At 37.0% G+C, this 20,133-nt stretch overlaps 3 protein-coding genes across 6 annotated transcripts in view; all 3 read right to left on the reverse strand.

The window, feature by feature from the left end:
* The window catches only part of spegb (striated muscle enriched protein kinase b), a 43,317-nt gene extending 34,963 nt beyond the window's left edge, over window positions 1-8,354 (reverse strand). For both annotated transcript variants that reach the window (XM_028435370.1, XM_028435369.1), the window contains exon 1: window positions 7,145-8,354. In XM_028435370.1, coding sequence (XP_028291171.1) covers window positions 7,145-7,544 — 400 coding nt within the window. In that variant the 5' untranslated portion in view covers window positions 7,545-8,354. The remainder of the gene's footprint in view (window positions 1-7,144) is intronic.
* Window positions 8,355-9,906: 1,552 nt separating this feature from the next.
* LOC114454715 (C-X-C chemokine receptor type 2-like) lies at window positions 9,907-11,931 on the reverse strand. Of its 2 annotated transcripts, none has more exons than XM_028435372.1 (2): window positions 11,814-11,931; window positions 9,907-11,035 (listed from the first exon to the last, which is right to left on the reverse strand). In XM_028435372.1, the coding sequence occupies exon 2, from the start codon at window positions 11,025-11,027 to the stop codon at window positions 9,960-9,962; it is 1,068 nt and encodes a 355-aa protein (XP_028291173.1). In that variant the 5' UTR covers window positions 11,028-11,035; window positions 11,814-11,931; the 3' UTR covers window positions 9,907-9,959. The 2 variants fall into 2 exon arrangements, with proteins under 2 accessions (XP_028291173.1, XP_028291172.1); XM_028435371.1 differs by having other exon boundaries at window positions 9,907-11,001; window positions 11,814-11,863.
* Window positions 11,932-15,411: 3,480 nt separating this feature from the next.
* nabp1a (nucleic acid binding protein 1a) lies at window positions 15,412-19,889 on the reverse strand. 2 transcript variants are annotated; one of them, XM_028436324.1, is made up of 6 exons: window positions 18,948-19,889; window positions 18,647-18,785; window positions 18,006-18,077; window positions 17,855-17,936; window positions 17,101-17,152; window positions 15,412-16,658 (listed from the first exon to the last, which is right to left on the reverse strand). In XM_028436324.1, exons 1-6 carry the CDS (start codon window positions 19,039-19,041, stop codon window positions 16,459-16,461), a joined length of 639 nt encoding a protein of 212 aa, XP_028292125.1. In that variant the 5' UTR covers window positions 19,042-19,889; the 3' UTR covers window positions 15,412-16,458. The 2 variants fall into 2 exon arrangements, with proteins under 2 accessions (XP_028292125.1, XP_028292124.1); XM_028436323.1 differs by having other exon boundaries at window positions 17,083-17,152.
* Between the last annotated feature and the right edge of the window lie 244 nt (window positions 19,890-20,133).

Consider the following 20,133-nt stretch of genomic DNA (forward strand, 5'->3'; position numbering starts at 1 on the left):
TGTCTGAGATCAGCCTGGTTTCTTCTTCTTCTTCTTCTTCCCACTAACACACACTGGTGCCTTTCTTTTTATGTAAGTCTGCACCAGGGAAACACTCACACTCACACTGGCACTGAATGTTAAAGCAGTGCTGGATGACAGAATGGAAAAGAAAAAGAAATAGAAGAAGAAGAAACAGAAGAAGAAGAAGAAGAAGAAGAAGCACTTGCCTTGTTTCCTTTGTTTGCCACTCTCGGTCACACTTTGCAGAAGAAGAAGAAGAAGAGGAAGAAGAAGAAGGGTATTCCCCGATACAAACGGGGGTTCCTGGCCATGACTGTACACCCAAACTGGCAACTTGTCACAAATATACAGAGTAACAGCTAAAATACAGGTATCTGCCCCCCTTCAATCACATGCTAGATAAAAAGAAGTGAAAGGCACTTAATCTGTGATACAACTACAGTCGCAGAAGAACCGCTCGGAGCACAGACTTCCATCTGCAGGTGGAAATGTCTGCTGAATGCATATCATCATACCCCCCCACACACACACATGCACACACAAACCACCCCCTGTCCACACAATAGCCAGCGACAGTGCGAGCATCTTCCCCCGCTGTGTTCCACCACACAGGCAGTGCAGAGAAAAAGCAGTGGGAGTGAAGGAGGATTCTCATCCTTTCCTTTTCTTTCCATCTGTCTGGGCTTCACTCTGGTGTGTGTGTGTGTGTGTGTGTGTGTGTGTGTGTGTGTGCTACACCACCACCATTGCTCTCACTGTACACAAGCAGGAAAGTCACACCTGTGCTGATGGTTTATTATTAAAACCATCCAAACGTTCTCATACCTACACGTTTCACACTGGGCTCCCATGTTATTATGTAATCACTCCCGTCTTGTTTCCTTGGCAGCTGCGCACACGCACACACACACACACACACACACACACACACACACACACACACACACACACACACACACACACACGGAGTTCAAATACAACTGCTTGGTTTACATTATTTGTATATTTACAATATATACTGTATTTCATTTGAACTGGACCTGATTTTACAGCTTCTCCTCATCAAGCTCAATGGTTCCCATACTTTCCTGTTGCCTCCCCATCGCATCAAAATTTAAAGAAAATGCATAAAAACTGTAACATTTGTTGAATATATATATATATATATATATATATATATATATATATATATGAAGTTGCTTGAATTGGTCGCAATGCTAAGGCAGAGGCTAAAATTAGCAATAGTCAGGTTATAAAAAACAATATTTTCCATTAATCCCAATTGATATTCTAGTAAATCCTATTAATACATTGCATTTTAAAACAATATCTCAGGAATGGGATGGTGCCTACTACTAAATAAAGTGATTTGTTGATGTGCTTTAGAAACAACATGGTGGTGTAGGGGATTTCCAGCACCGGTAGTTACACCTGTTCACTCGTGATGAAGAGCGAGGAGGAGGAAGAGGAGAACCAGTCCATGAACAAGCTTCAAATGTTCTGGAAAGTTGCCACAGTCACACTCAGTGACGTCTAGAATTCCAGCTCCAGTCAAAGAATTCCTCAAGCTTTAGCCGTTAGCATTTCAGCGTAGCTTTAGCTGCCTACAGTTAGCTAAAGCTAGCCATTTGCTAATACTGCAGAAGAATGTGCTACATTTTCTGCTTTTTGGGTATTGAAACCTTTTCAAAAAATATTTAAGAAAAATCTCTTCCTGGACAAAATGAGCAACTATCAGTTAGCATGACACAGCATTTTACAGCTAACAGTCATGTGAGACACAGTCAAAAATAACTGACTGGTGTTTGTACTATTGAGTTAAAAAATAACAAAAATAAAAATGTAACTACAAATGTGCATGCACACATTAAATAACTGTTAGCTAGTGGAAGCTTTCATTTTGCTAGCTTAGATACATCCAAAACCAAAAACTTCCCACATCAATAAACTATCATTGAAGACTCATGTTGTACATGATACTTAAAACTTGAGGTAACGCGCTACTCGTTTGTTGGCACAATTAGCTTATGTGAGTTTAAACTTGGCCCTTTCATTGGAGTATATGGTCGCTAGCTAGCAAAGCTGCGCTAAAATTACCAGTGATGTCTTCTTCTGAAACAGGAGAGAGATGCTGGCCTGCTAACATCACAAAAATCTGAGGTCGTTAGCTAATATTGCAAACATTTTATTACATTTTATGATTTTTGAGCATTGAAACCTTTTCAATAAGGATAAATCTGCTCTTAAAAAAGAGGGTGGAGCAACTTAGCAACTATCAGTTAGCATGACACAGCATTTTACAGTTAACAACCATGTGAGACACAAGTAACTGAATGGTGTTTGTACTTCTGAGAGTTAAAAATAATGTAACTGCAAATGTGCATACACACATTAACTGTTAGCTAGCATCTTTCATTTAGCTGCTAAGTCCAACACAACACTAACTTCTCACATCAATAACATCAATAAACTAGCATCGAAGACTCATGTTGTACACGATGCATAAAACTCTTGAGGTAATGCGCTGCATGTTTGCTAGCGTAATTAGCATGTGTTAGTTTAAATTTGGCCCTTTCATTGGAGTATATGGTCGCTAGCTAGCAAAGCTGCGCTAAAATTATCAGTGATGTCTTCTTCTGTAACAGGAGAGAGACGCTGGCCTGCTAACATCACAAAAATCTAAGGCCTGGCACATTCCTCTGTATAAATAACCAGAGGGAGCAGGAGTACAAGGAGCGTACGGAGGTACAGGGAGACATTTTCAAAGACTGAGAGAGAGAAAGAGAGAATAGTGTGAGTTGGATCATTGAGTGATTGAACAGCTGGGGTGAACGTAGGGAGATTATTCTATACCTGGACGTAAAAGAAACAGGTAGCAAAAAGCTAACCATGCTAAGACCACTAGCATGAATCTCACAAGCTGCTATGTTAACAAACCTCATGAATGAATACAAAGATAATTTTAGCAATAATTCAAGTAAAGGCATAATTACATCATGTACAGCACAATCTCATACCCTGAATCAGACATGTGCCCCCCCCCAAAAAAAAATAATTTAACTGCTACTATGAACTTTATATTTTGGTAAGCGCATTGAGATGACTGTTGTAATTTGCACGATATAAATAAAGAATTGAAATGAATTGAAAATTGAAAATCAACAAATAATGCAGTTATTTATCATTTTAGGAAAGTCCATAGTCAGCAAAATGATGGTCCATTGTTCTATGAATCTGTGATAACCACATTTATTTATTCATCTGAATAATATCCACTGTTATCCAGGAACGTTTATTATTATTATTATTATTATTATTATTATTATTATAGTCATCTTAAAGATGGAAATCCTGGTTTTAATCACTAATAAAATGGGTTCAAAGTGGCAAAAAAATGGTGGAAAAAGTGGTGAAATGGGATTTTAAAATCCAAAGAAATTGGTTAAAAGTCACAAATTAGAGTGGATAAAAACAGACAGAAAAAGAGGTAAAAAGGGTTCAAAGTCTCAATATTGTATTGGTACAATTAGTTTAAACTGGCAAATAATGTGCATGAGAACTGGTAATAGTGGTTAAATTGGCAAAAATAAGTCATAAAATATGGTTAAAAGAGGTTAAAAGTGACAATAATGGGTCAACATATGTGACATTAGGTGTAAAAGTGGTGGAAAGTGTTTATAAGTGCTGAAAAAGTGGAAAAAATGTGCAGAAAAGACATTGAAATGTGATAAAGTGTTAAAAATGGGAGAAATGTAGCAAAAATGCATTAAAAGAAGTAAAAATATGGCAAGAAAAAGTGATGAAAATAGGTAAAAATATGGCAAGTTTGGTGTAGTTGTAGAAAAATAGTAAAAATAAGCAAAAATCGGCTCAAATTGTTAAAAAAAATATTCTTAGTTTCTTGAAGGCATCAGATGATTCCCTCCCAGTGTCTCACGACCCCAAACCAAGGTTGAGAACCCCTGTATTAAACAATCTTCATTGTGTGTTAAATTAGATTTTAAAGAATTAGCGAGTTCTTCCAACAATATGAGATTAAAAAAGCCTGGGAGAAAACTGAGCTCTACAAATACTGCAGCTTTTCATTGAATTTATGTATTTTAAAGGAACTGAGATATTTACAACTGCATTAGTTTATTATTTATACTTTCTCCTGCGCACACAAGAAATTAACAATAAAAATCCACAAAATACAAAAAAAACAAAAAATACACAAAGTGACTAAATATCAAAGCAAATGTACAAAACAGCAAAATAAAGAATACAAAAAGGCCAACATAAACATACAGAATGACTACATAAACATAAACTATCAACATAAACACACAAAACAACAACAATGTGTTGGTTGTTAATGCTCAGATGGTCATTATTGTAAATGTTGAGCCAACAATCACACTTTTTAGGCCCCGACATGATAAACGTCACCCATCTCTGATATACGTACATATATATACATATATATATATATATAGACAGATAGTTATAGATTGACAGATAGATACCGATAGATAGATAGATAGATAGATAGATAGATAGATAGATAGATAGATACCTATAGACAGATACCTATAGATAGATAGATAGATACCTATAGATAGATAGATAGATACCTATAGACAGATACCTATAGATAGATAGATAGAGAGAGAGATAGATACCTATAAATAGATAGATAGATAGATACCTATAGAGAGATAGATAGATACCTATAGATAGATAGATAGATACCTATAGATAGATAGATAGATAGATAGATACCTATAGATAGATAGATAGATACCTATAGATAGATAGATAGATAGATAGATACCTATAAATAGATAGATAGATACCTATAGATAGATAGATAGATAGATACCTATAGATAGATAGATAGATACCTATAGATAGATAGATAGATAGATAGATACCTATAGATAGATAGATAGATAGATAGATACCTATAGATAGATAGATAGATACCTATAGATAGATAGATAGATAGATAGATACCTATAGATAGATAGATAGATAGATACCTATAGATAGATAGATAGATAGATACCTATAGATAGATAGATAGATAGATACCTATAGATAGATAGATAGATAGATAGATACCTATAGATAGATAGATAGATAGATAGATAGATAGATAGATAGATAGATAGATACCTATAGATAGATAGATAGATAGATACCTATAGATAGATAGATAGATAGATACCTATAGATAGATAGATAGATAGATACCTATAGATAGATAGATAGATAGATACCTATAGATAGATAGATAGATAGATACCTATAGATAGATAGATAGATAGATACCTATAGATAGATAGATAGATAGATAGATAGATACCTATAGATAGATAGATAGATAGATACCTATAGATAGATAGATAGATACCTATAGATAGATAGATAGATAGATACCTATAGATAGATAGATAGATAGATACCTATAGATAGATAGATAGATACCTATAGATAGATAGATAGATAGATACCTATAGATAGATAGATAGATAGATACCTATAGATAGATAGATACCTATAGATAGATAGATACCTATAGATAGATAGATAGATACCTATAGATAGATAGATAGATAGATACCTATAGATAGATAGATAGATAGATAGATAGATAGATACCTATAGATAGATAGATACCTATAGATAGATAGATACCTATAGATAGATAGATAGATAGATAGATAGATAGATAGATAGATAGATAGATAGATAGATAGATAGATAGATAGATACCTATAGATAGATAGATAGATACCTATAGATAGATAGATATATACCTATAGATAGATAGATACCTATAGACAGAGACATATATAATATAGATAGAGTTCACACTGATCAATCACAGGGTGAGGAACCAGAGACAATCAATCACAAACACAAAATGCTCTTTAATCTGAAATCATTCTGATCTATTGTCGTCTGAGTGATGTTTGTTCAGAGCAGTTCAGCATCTATACACAGACATTTACAGTAGATATGATCAAAGGCCTTAGTGAAGCCCACCTACACGTTCCTACTACAGAACAAAGTGACGAGTCATGATTACCAAACACACAGGAACTCTTCAACGACTGGTTTGTTTAATATTATTAATAATCTCTACAGGTAAATTTAAAATGAAGATTTTATCAGAAAAAACTTTTATTGTATCTGACAGAAAACTGGAGCATAATTAGCTTAAATAAATGTATATATTTAATATAACTACACAAACATATATACTGTATAAAATAAATGTGCTGCTTGTTAGAAAGTGAAAGACATGTGTAGTAGTAATATTCACATGACTATTGTGACATATTTACTGTATATATTATAAGCAGTGATGTTTACCTAGATTGTAGATATATAGTACATATGGTTTACATAAACTCGTGAAAGCTTATTTTTTTTTAGGTGATCACTTCCTTTGATGCTTTTTTTGTTACACTAAATAAATATATTTGACTCTAATGATGTAAATATAACTGGTATGATTCAAGTTCAGCATACAGTTAAATGTGAAACAATAGTTCTCTAATGTCATGGTGCTATTGTTTATTTACATGCACAGAAGTTGGTTTCTGAGTGTGGTTAGTCTGTAGTAAGATGGCCGGCCTATCTACCTTTCTATATCTATGCATTTCTAGATATATCGCTAGGATGATTATATAGTTATTTTGAGCTGTTTTCCCTTTTTTTCTTAAATTTTAAATGTATATACAAATTATTACATTATTTACATTGCTAAGTAATAAGTACATAAATGCAAATAAAATAAGAAATACATAAAACAAAACAGAAATTTGTAAATTAAGGAGGAAAATAAAATAAAAGATGTAGTAGGGTTATGTCGGGTAAAAAAAAGGGGAAGGGTGATGCTAGTTTTTGTTGGATCTGTAGAAATATGTTTCAGAAAAGCATCTCTGAATTTTCCTTTCGTTTCTTTTTCTCTAGTATCAACAAAAACGTTGCATTTGACCTATTTTTTCTTTTCCAAATCTTGCCAGCAGGGGGCAGAATTTTGGGAAATGGATTAATTCTCAGTATTTGTTTGGTTATATATTTCTTAAACGTATACAAACACTTCTCCAATGATGAACAGTTGCTGAGGTTGTGGTTTCGTGTGCGTTACCTTCTCCCAGGTCCAGCACGGCCAGCACGGCGCTGCTCCGGGCCTCCCCCAGGTGATTGTTGGCGATGCACGTGTACAGACCGGCGTCGCTGGGTTTGCAATCCCTAATCCACAAGCCCCCGTACTCCTGGTTCTCCATGTTGAGCAGGTCCTCGTTGTGGTACCAGTACAGAGAAGGCTGAGGGTCTCCGGCCACCGTCACCTTCAGGCGAATGTCGCAGCCCGTTCCCACCGCGGCGTTTCTCATTTTTCGGATGAACGCGGGCGGACACGTGCCGGGGAGTCCGGGCCCTTGGGAGTCCTGGGTGGCTTTGGGTCGTTTCGGGGAGACGACAGGACTCGATGCCATTGCTTCATCCGGCCCTTTCTTTAGGCTCATTTGAACCTCTGCTTTTCTCATGATGGAATCAAAACTCGTTTAGACGATGAAGACTATGAGCAACGTTTACATGTAGATGGAATCAGCATGGCTCACTCATCTATTCCTCTTTTTATTAATAATCAAATTCCAAGTAGCAAACAAATATTGTACTTGGATATTCACGCAACGGAGAAAGCTTCCACTTTGGCCCACAAGTAATTTTAGGGAAGGACCCTGTGGATCATGTTGTATTAGCAACTCTCCAGACCCAGATCTTCTCTTTCTTCTTTTCAGTTCTTTTTAATCATCTGGAACCTTCTCCAGACTCGAACTTCTTGAAGTTTCAAGTAGCAAACAAATATCGTACTTGGATAACCACGCAACGGAGAAAGCGTCCACCTTGGCCCAAAGGTATTTTTAGGGCAGAAGCCAGTAGAACATATTGTAATAGCAACTCTCCAGACTTTGATCTTCTTTCTTCTATTCAGAACTTCTTTTTAATCATCTGGAATCTTCTCCAGTCATAGGAAACAAATAATGTGCTTAGATATCCATGCAGCAGAGAAAGCTTCCACTCTGGCCCAAAGGTATTTTTAGGGCAGGACCCGGTGGATCATGTTGCATTAGCGGCTCTCCGGACTCAGATCTTCTCTCTCTTCTGTTCAGTTCTTCTGTTTTAATCATCTGGAACCTTCTCCCAGAACTTCTGACACTATCCACGATTCTTCCATTGACCAGAACGTTGATGCTTCCTTAGCAATCGGTTTGAATCTGCTCTCACCTTCTCACCAACTTCTCCAGATCACTCGCTACCTTGGCCCGCCTGCGTTGAAATGACGGTCACAATGACAGCTGCACGGTGATCCGTCTGCCCACGCACCCCCCACCCCCTCCCCTGCTTCGTCATTTTTAGCCATGCTCGGGTCAGTCGAACATGTGAGATAATCACACACAGCAGCTGAGCAGCTCCTACACCACTGATGTTTAGTTTGTTGGTTCAGTGTGTGTGTGTGTGTGTGTGCGTGTAAGGCAATAATTAAAGTTGACTCTTCTGCTTCTCCAAACAAAGATACATTTATTTGTATTTAACCTCATTATGGTCACACAAGAGTAATGCCAATACTAACGACCCCGTAAGATAGCACTAATATATACATTATTATTTACAGGAAGAGGAAACACTTTTGATCATATTTGAGGTTACATCATCATTTCAATGCGTAAATACATCTTTTCTTTCCGCTGCTTCCTAACTGTTTATTTTAATATGTTAAGGTTTCATTTTTTCAGGCAATTTTTCAAGGAAATGTACTTTGATCTCCTGATATGTTTCAACTGCCGAACTGCCAGTCTTCTTCAAAGGCATTTGTTAATCACTTTGATGTGACCTTGACTTCAGCGTAATAATTCCAGATTGTTCTTTTTTAGTAATATGTTAACGTTTCAATTATTCAGACAACATTTTTTTTTAGGAAATTCATGGAAGTCAAGGACACATCAAAGCGATCAGCAGACACCTCTGAAGAAGACTGGCAGTTGACAATCAAAACATGTAAATTTCCCAAAAAAAAAAGTGGTCTGAATAAATGAAACCTTAACATATTATTTAAAAAGACTACAAAAAGAAATGTACTTTGATCTTCTGTCTTCTTCAGAGGCCTTTGCTGATTGCTTTGACGTATCCCTGACTTCCGCAACAAAACGTGCTGGAATTATCACGTATTTCCTGCAAAAAAGTTGTCTGAATAAATGAAACCTTAACATATTAACCAAAAGAAAACGGAAGGAACTTGCTGAAAAATTTCACACTGGAGTCGAGGACACATCAAAGCAATCAGCAGACGTCTCTGAAGAAGACTGGCAGTTGACAGTCAAAACATGTCAGAAGATCAAAGTAAACCTCTTGGAAAAAAGTTGTCTGAATAAATGAAACCTTCAAAAAGAAGACAAAAAATTTTACCCTGACATGTTTAGACAGTGCCAGTCTTCTGGCTGCTGATCGCTTTGATGTTTCCTTAACTTCCGCAAGAACTTGCTAGAATTATCACAAATTTCCTAAAACACAGTTGTCTGAATAAATAAAATGTTTCCAAATTATTCAAAAAGAAGAAAAAAATAACAATGATCACAGGAAAGTCAAGGACACATCAAAGCAATCGGCAGACACCTCTGAAGAAGACTGGAAGTTTGATGTTGACGTTTCCTCGACTTCAGGGTGATAATTCCAGCAAGTCCTTGATGGATTTATCATAAATTTCCTGAGAAACATCTGAATAAATGAAACCTTAACACATTATTTAAAAAGAAATTCCTGGAATTAGCATGCGGAAGTGAAGGAAACATCAAAGCGATCAGCAGACGCCTCTGAAGAAGACTGGCAGTTGACAGTCGATACATGTCAGGAGATCAAAGAATAAATGAAACCTTAACTTAAAGATGCTTCCGTGCGTTTTGTCACATGAATGCAGATGTAATCTCTGACGACAGCGATGAGCGGCTGCTCCTCGACGTCGTCGCCCTCTCCACGAGTCCTGCCTTTGTCATGATCTGCAGGAGCCGCTTCCTGAACTTCTCTCCCACAAAGGCGTAGAGCACGGGGTTGACACAGCTGTGCAGTAGGCCCAGGCTTTGGGTGGCGAACATGGCCTTGTCCACGGCCATGCGGGCCGGACACCGGTAGGGCACCAGCTTGGCCCGGTAGACGGTGTCGGCCATCACCGCCACGTGGTACGGACTCCAGCAGAGAAGGAACGCTGCCACCACCAATACGATCACCCTCATGGCCCGCTGCCGCTGGTAGCCCCCCCGGATGTGCAGGAGGCGGCGGATGGTGACCCCGTAGCAAAGCATCATGACGGCCAATGGGACGAGGAAGCCCAACAGGTGGCGGAACAACCTGGTGGTGAGGCGCCACTCGTTGGCGCTGCTGGGTTCGTACTTCTCCGCGCATTCGATGCGGGTGGAGTTAAAAGAGATAAAGGCAGAGTTGAAGAACCCGGGTAGGGACAGAACGCATCCCACGGTCCACACTGCAGCGCACACGCCCCAGCTCAGCACCCGGCGGTTAGCTTTCCGCGCCTCCATCGCCCTGACGATGACCATGTAGCGGTCCACGCTGATGCAGGTGAGGAAGAGGATGCTAGAGTAGAAGCTTAACTCTTGCAGGATGGTGATGGTTTTACACATGAAGTCACCGAACACCCAGCCCTGGGTGACGGACGTGGCCCAGAACGGGAGGGTGACAGCCAGCAGGAGGTCAGCCGCAGCAAGGTGAAGTAGGTAGAGGTCGGATGGGGGCAGCGCCTGTTTGCTAAAGCCGATGACCAGCCCCACCACCAGGTTCCCAGGGACCGCCAGGAGAAATATCAACACGTAGAAGACGGCCATGGCCACGGTGACGGCATCGGGGAGGGTGTGGACATCACAGGGCTGTGTGTCCGGGTTTATGAAGTACTCAGACTCGTTGTAGGTGAAGTTCAGTTCATCGTAAATGAAACTGAAGTTGTGGACAAACGCCGACATGTTTGGATCTGTGGATTTAAACAAAAACTCAGTGGGAGGGAAAAACACAGGACGTGCTAACGCTAAACGCTAAAATCAGTACTATTATTCTATTACTACTATTCACTGTCAGATGGTTTCATAAATACACAAGATGACTAAAAACACAAAACGACAACAGAACACACAATATGACAGTAAAATACTCAAAATGATAAAAAAAAAACACACAATTCCACCAAACACACAACCATAACAAAATTACATAAATATAAAATACTCTAAAAGACAATTAAAATACACTAAATGACTAAATAGAATAAAATACTCAAAATGACCGAAAAATACACAAAATATCCCCAAAACACACAAAACTATAACAAAACACACGAAATGTTAAAAACACACAAATTTCATGAAATAACATTCAAAAAACAAAAAAACATAGACACATACACATAATTACAGCAAAATACTCAAAATGTACACAAAGAAGCCCAAAACAACAAAGCCGTAATAAAATACACAAAATGTAAAAAACAATTAAAAAAACATTGAAAAACACAAAAAGATGGAAAGAAAACCAACACAAAATGAAGCAAAAAATGACATTAATTACATCAAATTATTTTTAAAACACACACAAAACAACAGTAAAATACTTAAAATGACCAAGAAGTACAAAAAATACATGTGTAAAAATCCTTTAAATGAGATGTTTTTAAGTCATGTAGATATATATATATACAGTATATTCATTACATTTGATTGTAAAACTGTTGTTTTTCATGAAGGTTAAAGACTCACCGTTCACTGTGTTGTTCTTGTTTCTCCTGAAGCTTCATGTGTTGTTGTGTAGTTGTGTCATGAGACAAAGACACAAACTCACTCAGAGTTTCTCCATCATCATCATCATCATCACTTCACCTTTTTCCTGTTTGCTTCACACGTCCAACATTGGCTCAGTCCCTGACTTCTCATTGGCTAAAGGAGGATGTTATTAAAACACACTTTTTGTTTGTGCACGCCCGTGTGTGTGTGTGTGTGTGTGTGTGTGTGTGTGTGTGTGTGTGTGTGTGTGTGTGTGAGTCATTGTGTCACACACACACAGAGTGAAACTGAACATAAAAAACCTAAAACATGAGTTTTCTCTCAGAATACCATCCAGAGGTCACACTCTGCATCAGGGGTTCTCAACCTTGGGGTCAGGACCCCATTTGTGGTGGTGAGACACTGGGAGGGGGTCGCAAGGTACCTTCAAAGAAATAAGAATATTTTGTTTAACAAATTTGAACCAATTTTTGCTTATTTTTCATACTTTTTTCTGAACCTCCATCAAACTCACCATATTTGAACCTATTGTCATCATATCACCATATTTTTGCTCCTTTTAATGTATTTTTGCTACATTTCTCCCATTTCTGACACTTCATCACATTTCAATGACTTTTCTGTACATTTTTTTTCCACTTTCCAGACATGTTCAGCACTAATAAACCATTTCTACCACTTTTACACCTAATGTCACATATGTTGACCCATTATTGTCACTTTTAACCTCTTTTCACCACATTTCATGATTATTTTTTTCCACCAATTTAACCACATTCACCATTCTTATGCCCATTATTTACCAGTTTAAAGGAATTATTCCTACTTTTTTAATGAAACGACATCAAACCACTGTCACTGACACAGAGGAAGTTGCTGAGCTACAAACACATGATGAGAATCATTGGTCGACACACGAGCGTCTCCATCACATTTCCTGCAGCTTTGATCATGTGATCAGACCCAGTGTCACAAGCAGAAAAACCACCAAAACAACCTGTGACAGTAAAGAGTGACTCAGCATTAACTAAGATTAATGGCACACATTTAAATACACACACACACACACACACACACACAATACAGAAATTCATGTCTGTGGGATTTTTCTCAACTCCAAAGTGGGTCACAAGTAGTTTCACCGGCTCAGCTTGTGTGTGTGTGTGTGTGTGTGTGTGTGTGTGTGTGTGTGTGTGTGTGTATTTTTTTGGTTGTTTATTCCTCTAATTTACTGAGTTTGTATTTATTAACAAAAAGAGAAACACTTTTAATGATCGCATAGTCATATTTATCATTTTAATAATTATCATTTAAACTTGTACATTCATGGTTTTTATATAAAACTGTGAAAATGATTGAATGCAAATTTTTTTTTTTTAAATGTTATAATTGATTTAAAAGTATCATCTAAATAGTTGTTTTTGTGTATTCTACTTTTCAAGTTTCCAGCAGATTAAAAACTAGTTTTTCTTCACTTTCAATGGGTGAAAACTATATAAACTCAGACATATTTTAAATGTAACGTGGGAAAACTTAGGCACACATTGAACTTATAATAAAGGTGATTAAAGTGCACATGTTGGACTTACTTTCATGATGGAGGACAGAAAACATCATTTTATCAAATATTAAAGTCTCCCTAAACTTTTCTGAACTAAACACATTTAACTAAAATCCACTTTCTCTGATCCAGATGTTTCTGCAGAGCTGAGGAATCACAATGAATGGAAACAGCTGTGGAACAAACAGGAAGGATTAGACCACGCCCATTAGACCACGCCCAACCATAAAGTCCGCAAAGTCACATTTATTTATTCATCTGAATAATATCCACTGTTATCCAGGAAGTTTATTATTATTATTATTATTATTATTATTATTATTATTATTATTATTATTATTATTATTATTATTATTATAGTCATTTTAAAGATGGAAATCCTGGTTTTAATCAAAAATAAAATGAGTTCAAAGTTGCAATTTGTGGGTAATGGAATTAAAAAATGAGTTTAAACTTGCAATTAATGGCCATTATAAATGGTGAATGTGGTTCAACTGGTAAATATATATATATATATATGAGTATATATATATATGGTGAAGAGGTTATAAGTGACAATAATCGGTCAACATATGTGACATTAGGTGTACATTAGAATAAGCTCTGCACACTGTATTAATTATGCATTTATTTTGTTAGCATTTGGTACATTTTAATATATTTGGGTTAATTTAAAATATATTTTTGAGTTCAATTCTTATTTAAAGCTTAATTTTGCACTGTAAACCGTAAACATAACAGATTTTTTTTCTTTTCCTAACATGATTCATAATCGTGATTACAATACTGTTCAAGATAATTGTGATGATCATTTTGGCCATAATCGTGCAATCCCGAGTTAAAAGTAACAATAATGGGTCAACATATGTGACATTAGGTGTAAAAGTGGTAGAAATGGTTTATAAGAGCTGAACATGTCTGGGAAGTGGAAAAACTGTGTAGAAAAGTCATTAAAATGTGATGTAGAAGTGTCAGAAATGTAGCAAAAATACATGAAAAGGAGAAAAAATATGGCAAGAAAAAGTGATGAAAATGTTAAATTATGGTGAGTTTAATGTAGTTGAAGAAAAAATGTTAAAATAAACCATTTTATTGAGTTCAGGTTGTGGTTTTTAATCTATTATGTTGATACACACAGCCTGGGCATTTTATTTAATTGTTACATTTAAATCATTGGTTTTATTTTATTTAAAAAAATAAAAATACATTTTGACAAACCTTTTATTTTTTACAGATGCCTTTGTGGAAAATAAAAGTCTGCAATGTGTGCAAGGGACACGTACCAAGATTTATTACCAATATAAACATGGGGGGTTTGAGTTACTTTTATGAATAACTTACAGTAATTCTACTTGAGTAGATATATCAGTATCTGTATCTTTACACCTCTGACGTGTATAGTGTGTGTGTGTGTGGGGTACATGAAGGGGACACGGTGTGTTCAGGTGCTTGGTGCAACAAAGGAAGTGAAGAAACTTGTGTTGTAATCAGAGAACATTTACAACAACTGATGACGTTCATTTCTACGCCTTTGCTCACACACACACACACACTTTATTGATGTTCATATCTGACCAGTTCTCAAACACACACCAGGGTTGGGGTCAATTACATCTTCAATTATCCATGTTCAATTTCAACTCAATTACAATTATGTTCTCAAATTCTAAAGTTCAATTACAATTACTGATCCTGTAATGAATTAAATCCAAAAAATGTAACCTCCGTCTTGTGTTAGCTTCCTGTTAGCATCTCTAATGCTAACGGGTCAGTTTTGACTCATAAATCAGCTGTAAAATAAACTAATAAATATTATCTATCATTGAATTAGTTTCTCATCTATTGGTTACCTTGTCAGGCTTCCTAATCAATTAAAAATATTGGTATTCATATATTCTTTGGTGGTTGTCTGAGCTTTAATCACAGATGTAAACTGTAACATGGTTCTCCAGGTTTGTTTAATTAAATTGTAAATGACTGTTTCTATAGAATTAGTTATTTTTTATAAATTCATTTTTTTTTTTTTTTTTAATGTAAAATGATTCGAGAGAAGTGACAGGTGGTGGGAAAAGTTGATATGACGTAGAGCTGAAAAATATGAACCAAAACTCTATTTTCCCTCCAAATGTGGACACATGATATAAATCTAAATCATTTTATTTCAAATAAAGTCTGAGCAGAAAAATCATTCTAGGTTAAATTTACTGATGCAAAATGCCACAATTATGAAATAGTTGATCAATATGTGCCACTTTAGTTTGTTTCTCCTCTCAGGGACAGCACGTGTGAGTGAGTTCTGTAAAACACACTCAGAAATTCATCAAACTGAGCTTTTTATGCTGAAGTAGTGAAAACATCGACTCCTAAAACAAGTGTTTTACAGCAAAAAAAAAAGCTATAAATACAAATATATATCCATAATATAATTTTCAATATCACCAAAATAGGAAACTAAATACATCTTGAATCTAAATATATTGCCCAGCCCTAGTAAGACAATTGTAACATGGTTTTCTAGATTTGCTTTTAATTAAATTGTAAATTAGTTTTGCAATTACAAAGTCAGTTTCCTGAACTTAATTACAATTAAATTATGGTCACAACAGTTAAAATATAATTTAATAACGTGATACTAATTAATGATTATTTATAATTGAGCCCAACACTGACACGTTAGAAAAGCACACGCGTGTTGATCGTTTGACTAAATTTAATCCAGAATTGATGTGTTTTTATCGTCACACTGTGAACAGACACTGAACACGTCTTCATCTTCATCACACGTCGCTTTACTCGTGTTTTTAGCTCCAGACGAAGAGAATTTAAGGCTTTTCCAACAATAATAATAAAAAAGAGCAAAAAACCACATCAGGACGAGAGGCAGAAGTTAAAAGAAGAACAAAGTGCATCAAGGGTTGGACATGGTTCCCACGCCTCCACCAACCGTGACGTTCCCCCTAACCCCTCCCCCCACCCACCTCCAGCTCAGTGTTTGATTGGTCCACCTAAACCCATCTAAACACTTTTCTCCCACAATGCACCAGCCTCAACACCCTCCTTTCATCTCTTTGCACGACGTGGGTCCCTCCCGTTGCTAATGGTAACCGAAGACTTGGTGGTGGGCGGAGCCCCAGTGGCAGAAACAGGAAGTCCTCCGTTACCAGGGGAACGGCCGTTAGCTCTGCCCGCGCCGCCGTAGTCCCTGGAGCTTCCAGGGGGAGGGTTGTTGTTGTTGGAGAACGGCGTCATGGAGCCGTTACCTGAGTGGGGGGGAGATATATCAATAGTTTTACTGATCATACTGATAGATATTTATAATCATTTTTCACCTCTTTTTACAATCGTGTGTATTTTTGTCCTTGTTTTCTATTTTTTTTCTGTGTTTTTGTATATTTTTGTCATTTGTATAATATTTTGCAGTCGTTTTATTTATATTTTGCGGTCGTTTTATTTATATTTTTGTAAACTGATCTGTAGACTTCTAAATGACAACACTGGGTGTTCTATAGTTATGCACATTACTGTCTTTTATGATGTTTTCTAAATGAAAAGCTGTTAATACGTCTGTAAATTATTCATACTGACATGAAATCATGCCATGAATAATAAATATATTACAGTAAATGATTAGACGGTCACTGTTGAACACGACTGGTTCAGTTTGGCTGCTGCTGCTCTACTGACCTGGGGGGGCAGGTGTACCTGAGTTCTGGTTGGGGGGAGAGTTTCCCCTCTGGTTCTGGTCTGGTTTACCCTGTAGACAGAGGAAAATAGTTGGACACAAGGCATCCATGAAGTCAGTAAAATGATGGTCCATTGTTCTATGAATCTGTGATAACCACATTTATTTATTCATCTGAATAATATCCACTGTTATCCAGGAACGTTTATTATTATTATAATAGTCATCTTAAAGATGGAAATCATGGTTTTAATCACTAATAAAATGGGTTCAAAGTGACCAAAAATCACAAAAATTGGAAATTGTAAGAAATGGAATTTAAAAATGTAGGAAAAATGAGTTTAAACTGGACATAACAAATAGTGAATGCAATTAACTTGACAAAAATGATCATAAAATATGGTGAAAAAAGGTAAAAAGTGACAATAATGGGTCAACATATGTGACATAAGGTGGAAAAAGTGGTGTAAAGAGTTTATAAGTGCTGAAAATTGAAAAATGTGCAGAAAAGACATTGAAATGTGATGGAGAAGTGTCAGAAATGGGAGAAATGTAGCAAAAATACATTAAAAGGAGCAAAAATATAGCAAGAAAAAGTGATGAAAATATGTTAAAATATGGTGAGTTTGATGTAGTTGTAGAAAAAGAATAAAAAATAAGCAAAAATGGGCTCAAATTGTTCACAAAATTACATTCTTAGTTTCTTGAAGGCATCTGGCGACGCCCTCCCTGTACCAAGGTTGAGAACCACCTCTGTGTTAAACAATCACTTACAGGTTTGTTTTGGTTTCCTTGTGTGAGCAGATCAGGGTTTGGTTCACTGAAGTTTGGAACCTCTGAGTAGACCATGCAGAACCTAAACACACATGATATTTATTAGGACCTATTATTAGCACAGATACAGTAGTTCAAAGGTCAAACTCACTCTCCAATCTTCTGTAAATCTCCTCCTCTCCCAGTGTACAGAGTCAGACATCCTTTCCATATGGACGCATAGCTGGAATCACATTAAACTGCTCATTACTAAACACACGTGGATTAACAAAAATGCTGTTTCATTATCAGAACATAGCTGCATTTTTTAAAACTCAGAAATAAATTGAATAATAAATGACCCAAATTGTGTTTTCATTAATACGATCTGTTCACGAATAACAGCAGTAGCTATTTTAACCAGTGTACACAACAACAACAACAACAAAGTGAGTGGCGTTTTGAGTCTGGTAGCCCGGCCTAAAAATTGGCGGATTTAAAAAAATAGATTTTAAAAAATTCCCCCCACAATTTGAGATTAAAAACAACTGCCATCATTTGATACCAAGAAGGCGAAAACTGTGAGTTTTGCAAATATTTTGGAGTTTCATTAAATCTGTGTATGTGTTGGGGTTGAGGATCATTTCTAATTCTTCCTGAAGGCCTAACTGGGTTCTCCAGAGGGCCGGATTTGGCCCCCGGGCCTCGAGTTTGACAAAGTTTATAATTTTCGGAGGAAATTACAATAGAAACGAGTAATTTTCAGCATCTTTATCCTGGTGATGCGTTAGTTATGATGCGTGTTCGTCTCACCCTCTGGTCAGTTTAATAATGTCTCCAGTCTGGATCAGACTTCCCAGTTCGTCCCACACAGATATCGCGATACTTCCGCTCTTATCTGCGACTTTACACGAGCGCACCTCGTGGCCATCCTTGGTCTTTGTCACTCGTCCTGATCGAACACACACACACACACACACACACACACACACACACACACACAGAGAACCCTCATCATCCCGTGTTTAGCCCACATTAAATAAACCGAGCCTGTCCCTTTAAGACACAGTACGCTAGCCGTTGCGGTGTCTCGTGATGATCCAGAGCTACTTACCGATTTCCAAGACGATGAAAACTATGTTTAAATTTTTCGAGCCCGGCTTCACGTCCTTTATCAGAAACAGGTTCTCGTTGGATGGAGCTGCCATCGCTGAACGGCTATTGGTGGTTGTAGTTTCCTCTGCGTACAGCCTGTTAGCTAGCGCCGGCTAGCTTTAACTTAGCCACCTAGCCTTCGTGTGTGACTCAAACTGCACTCCTGTGTTTTTATGCACTTTATCACAACAAACACATAACCACGCTCTACTGTACTTGGCTACAAGCTTACAGACGCCGTGGAAATGTTATTATTAGTAGCACTAGCTAAGATAGCTCGTCCTTCAGAGCTAACAGGCTAATATGGAAAAGCTAGATCTGCTTCCAAATCGTGGTTATCTTCCTCCTTTTAACATCTGGACTGTCTGTTTCACCAACACTGCCATAGTCGCCCCCTCACCCTTCAGAGAACACACATGAACTCTCCCCATAAACGCCGTAAATGTGTTGGCATCGCAGAAAGAGCTAAAGCTAAAGTGGCGGATGAATACAGTGAAGCACCCGATGGCAGAATGCGTTGTTCGGCCGCCCAGTCTGTTGAATATAACGCGGTCTCTCTCTCTCTCTATATATATATATATATATCTATCTATTTATCCATATGTGAGGAAGACTAAGACATACTTTGGAGCTATCACAGCCTTTCCTTTGTGTGCCACTGTTAGATGTGAACAACTACTAGCATCGTTAGCTTGTACTCTGGCTAACTGTTTGGCTACAAGGCGGCTACTGTGTTATTAATAATAACCACCGTCCCCTTTTAATAACACGAGCCTGAACTAATAAAAGTCCTCAATGTTTATTCCTAAATAAAACTAGTTGGCACTTTCATAACAGCCTCTATCTGCATTTTAAGCCCCAATGTGTGAGTACGTCATCATCTCGCTGCGCTTGGCCGTTAAGTAATAACCGGACTGTTCCACTGCGTTCACAGAGGAGGGGGGTCTGGAAGCGTGAAAGCGTCTTAATCTTTAGCATTGAATAGTATTTTGTTTTTGTTTTTTAGCACATCCAAGCTAATATACTGGCAGTGATTTATCATGCAACGTTTAAAATTCAAACCAAACGTATTCAGGAAATAGAACATCTGCCGTTGGTTTCATCAAAACGGAAGCCATTTCCAAAAAATGAAAAAAATCAAAAGA

The sequence above is a fragment of the Gouania willdenowi genome, chromosome 21 (assembly GCF_900634775.1).
Source record: "Gouania willdenowi chromosome 21, fGouWil2.1, whole genome shotgun sequence".
Lineage (NCBI taxonomy): Eukaryota > Metazoa > Chordata > Actinopteri > Blenniiformes > Gobiesocidae > Gouania > Gouania willdenowi.

Coding starts and splice junctions, on each gene's coding strand:
- nabp1a (XM_028436323.1), bottom strand. CDS start 19,041: ATGGCAGCTCCATCCAACGAGAACCTGTTTCTGATAAAGGACGTGAAG. Junction 18,078..18,646: donor ATTATTAAACTGACCAGAGG/GTGAGACGAACA, acceptor ATGTGATTCCAG/CTATGCGTCCATATGGAAAG. Junction 16,659..17,082: donor AGGTACACCTGCCCCCCCAG/GTCAGTAGAGCA, acceptor CCCCCCACTCAG/GTAACGGCTCCATGACGCCG.
- LOC114454715 (XM_028435371.1), bottom strand. CDS start 11,851: ATGAAGCTTCAGGAGAAACAAGAACAACACAGTGAACG. Junction 11,002..11,813: donor CAAGAACAACACAGTGAACG/GTGAGTCTTTAA, acceptor CCACAACTTCAG/TTTCATTTACGATGAACTGA.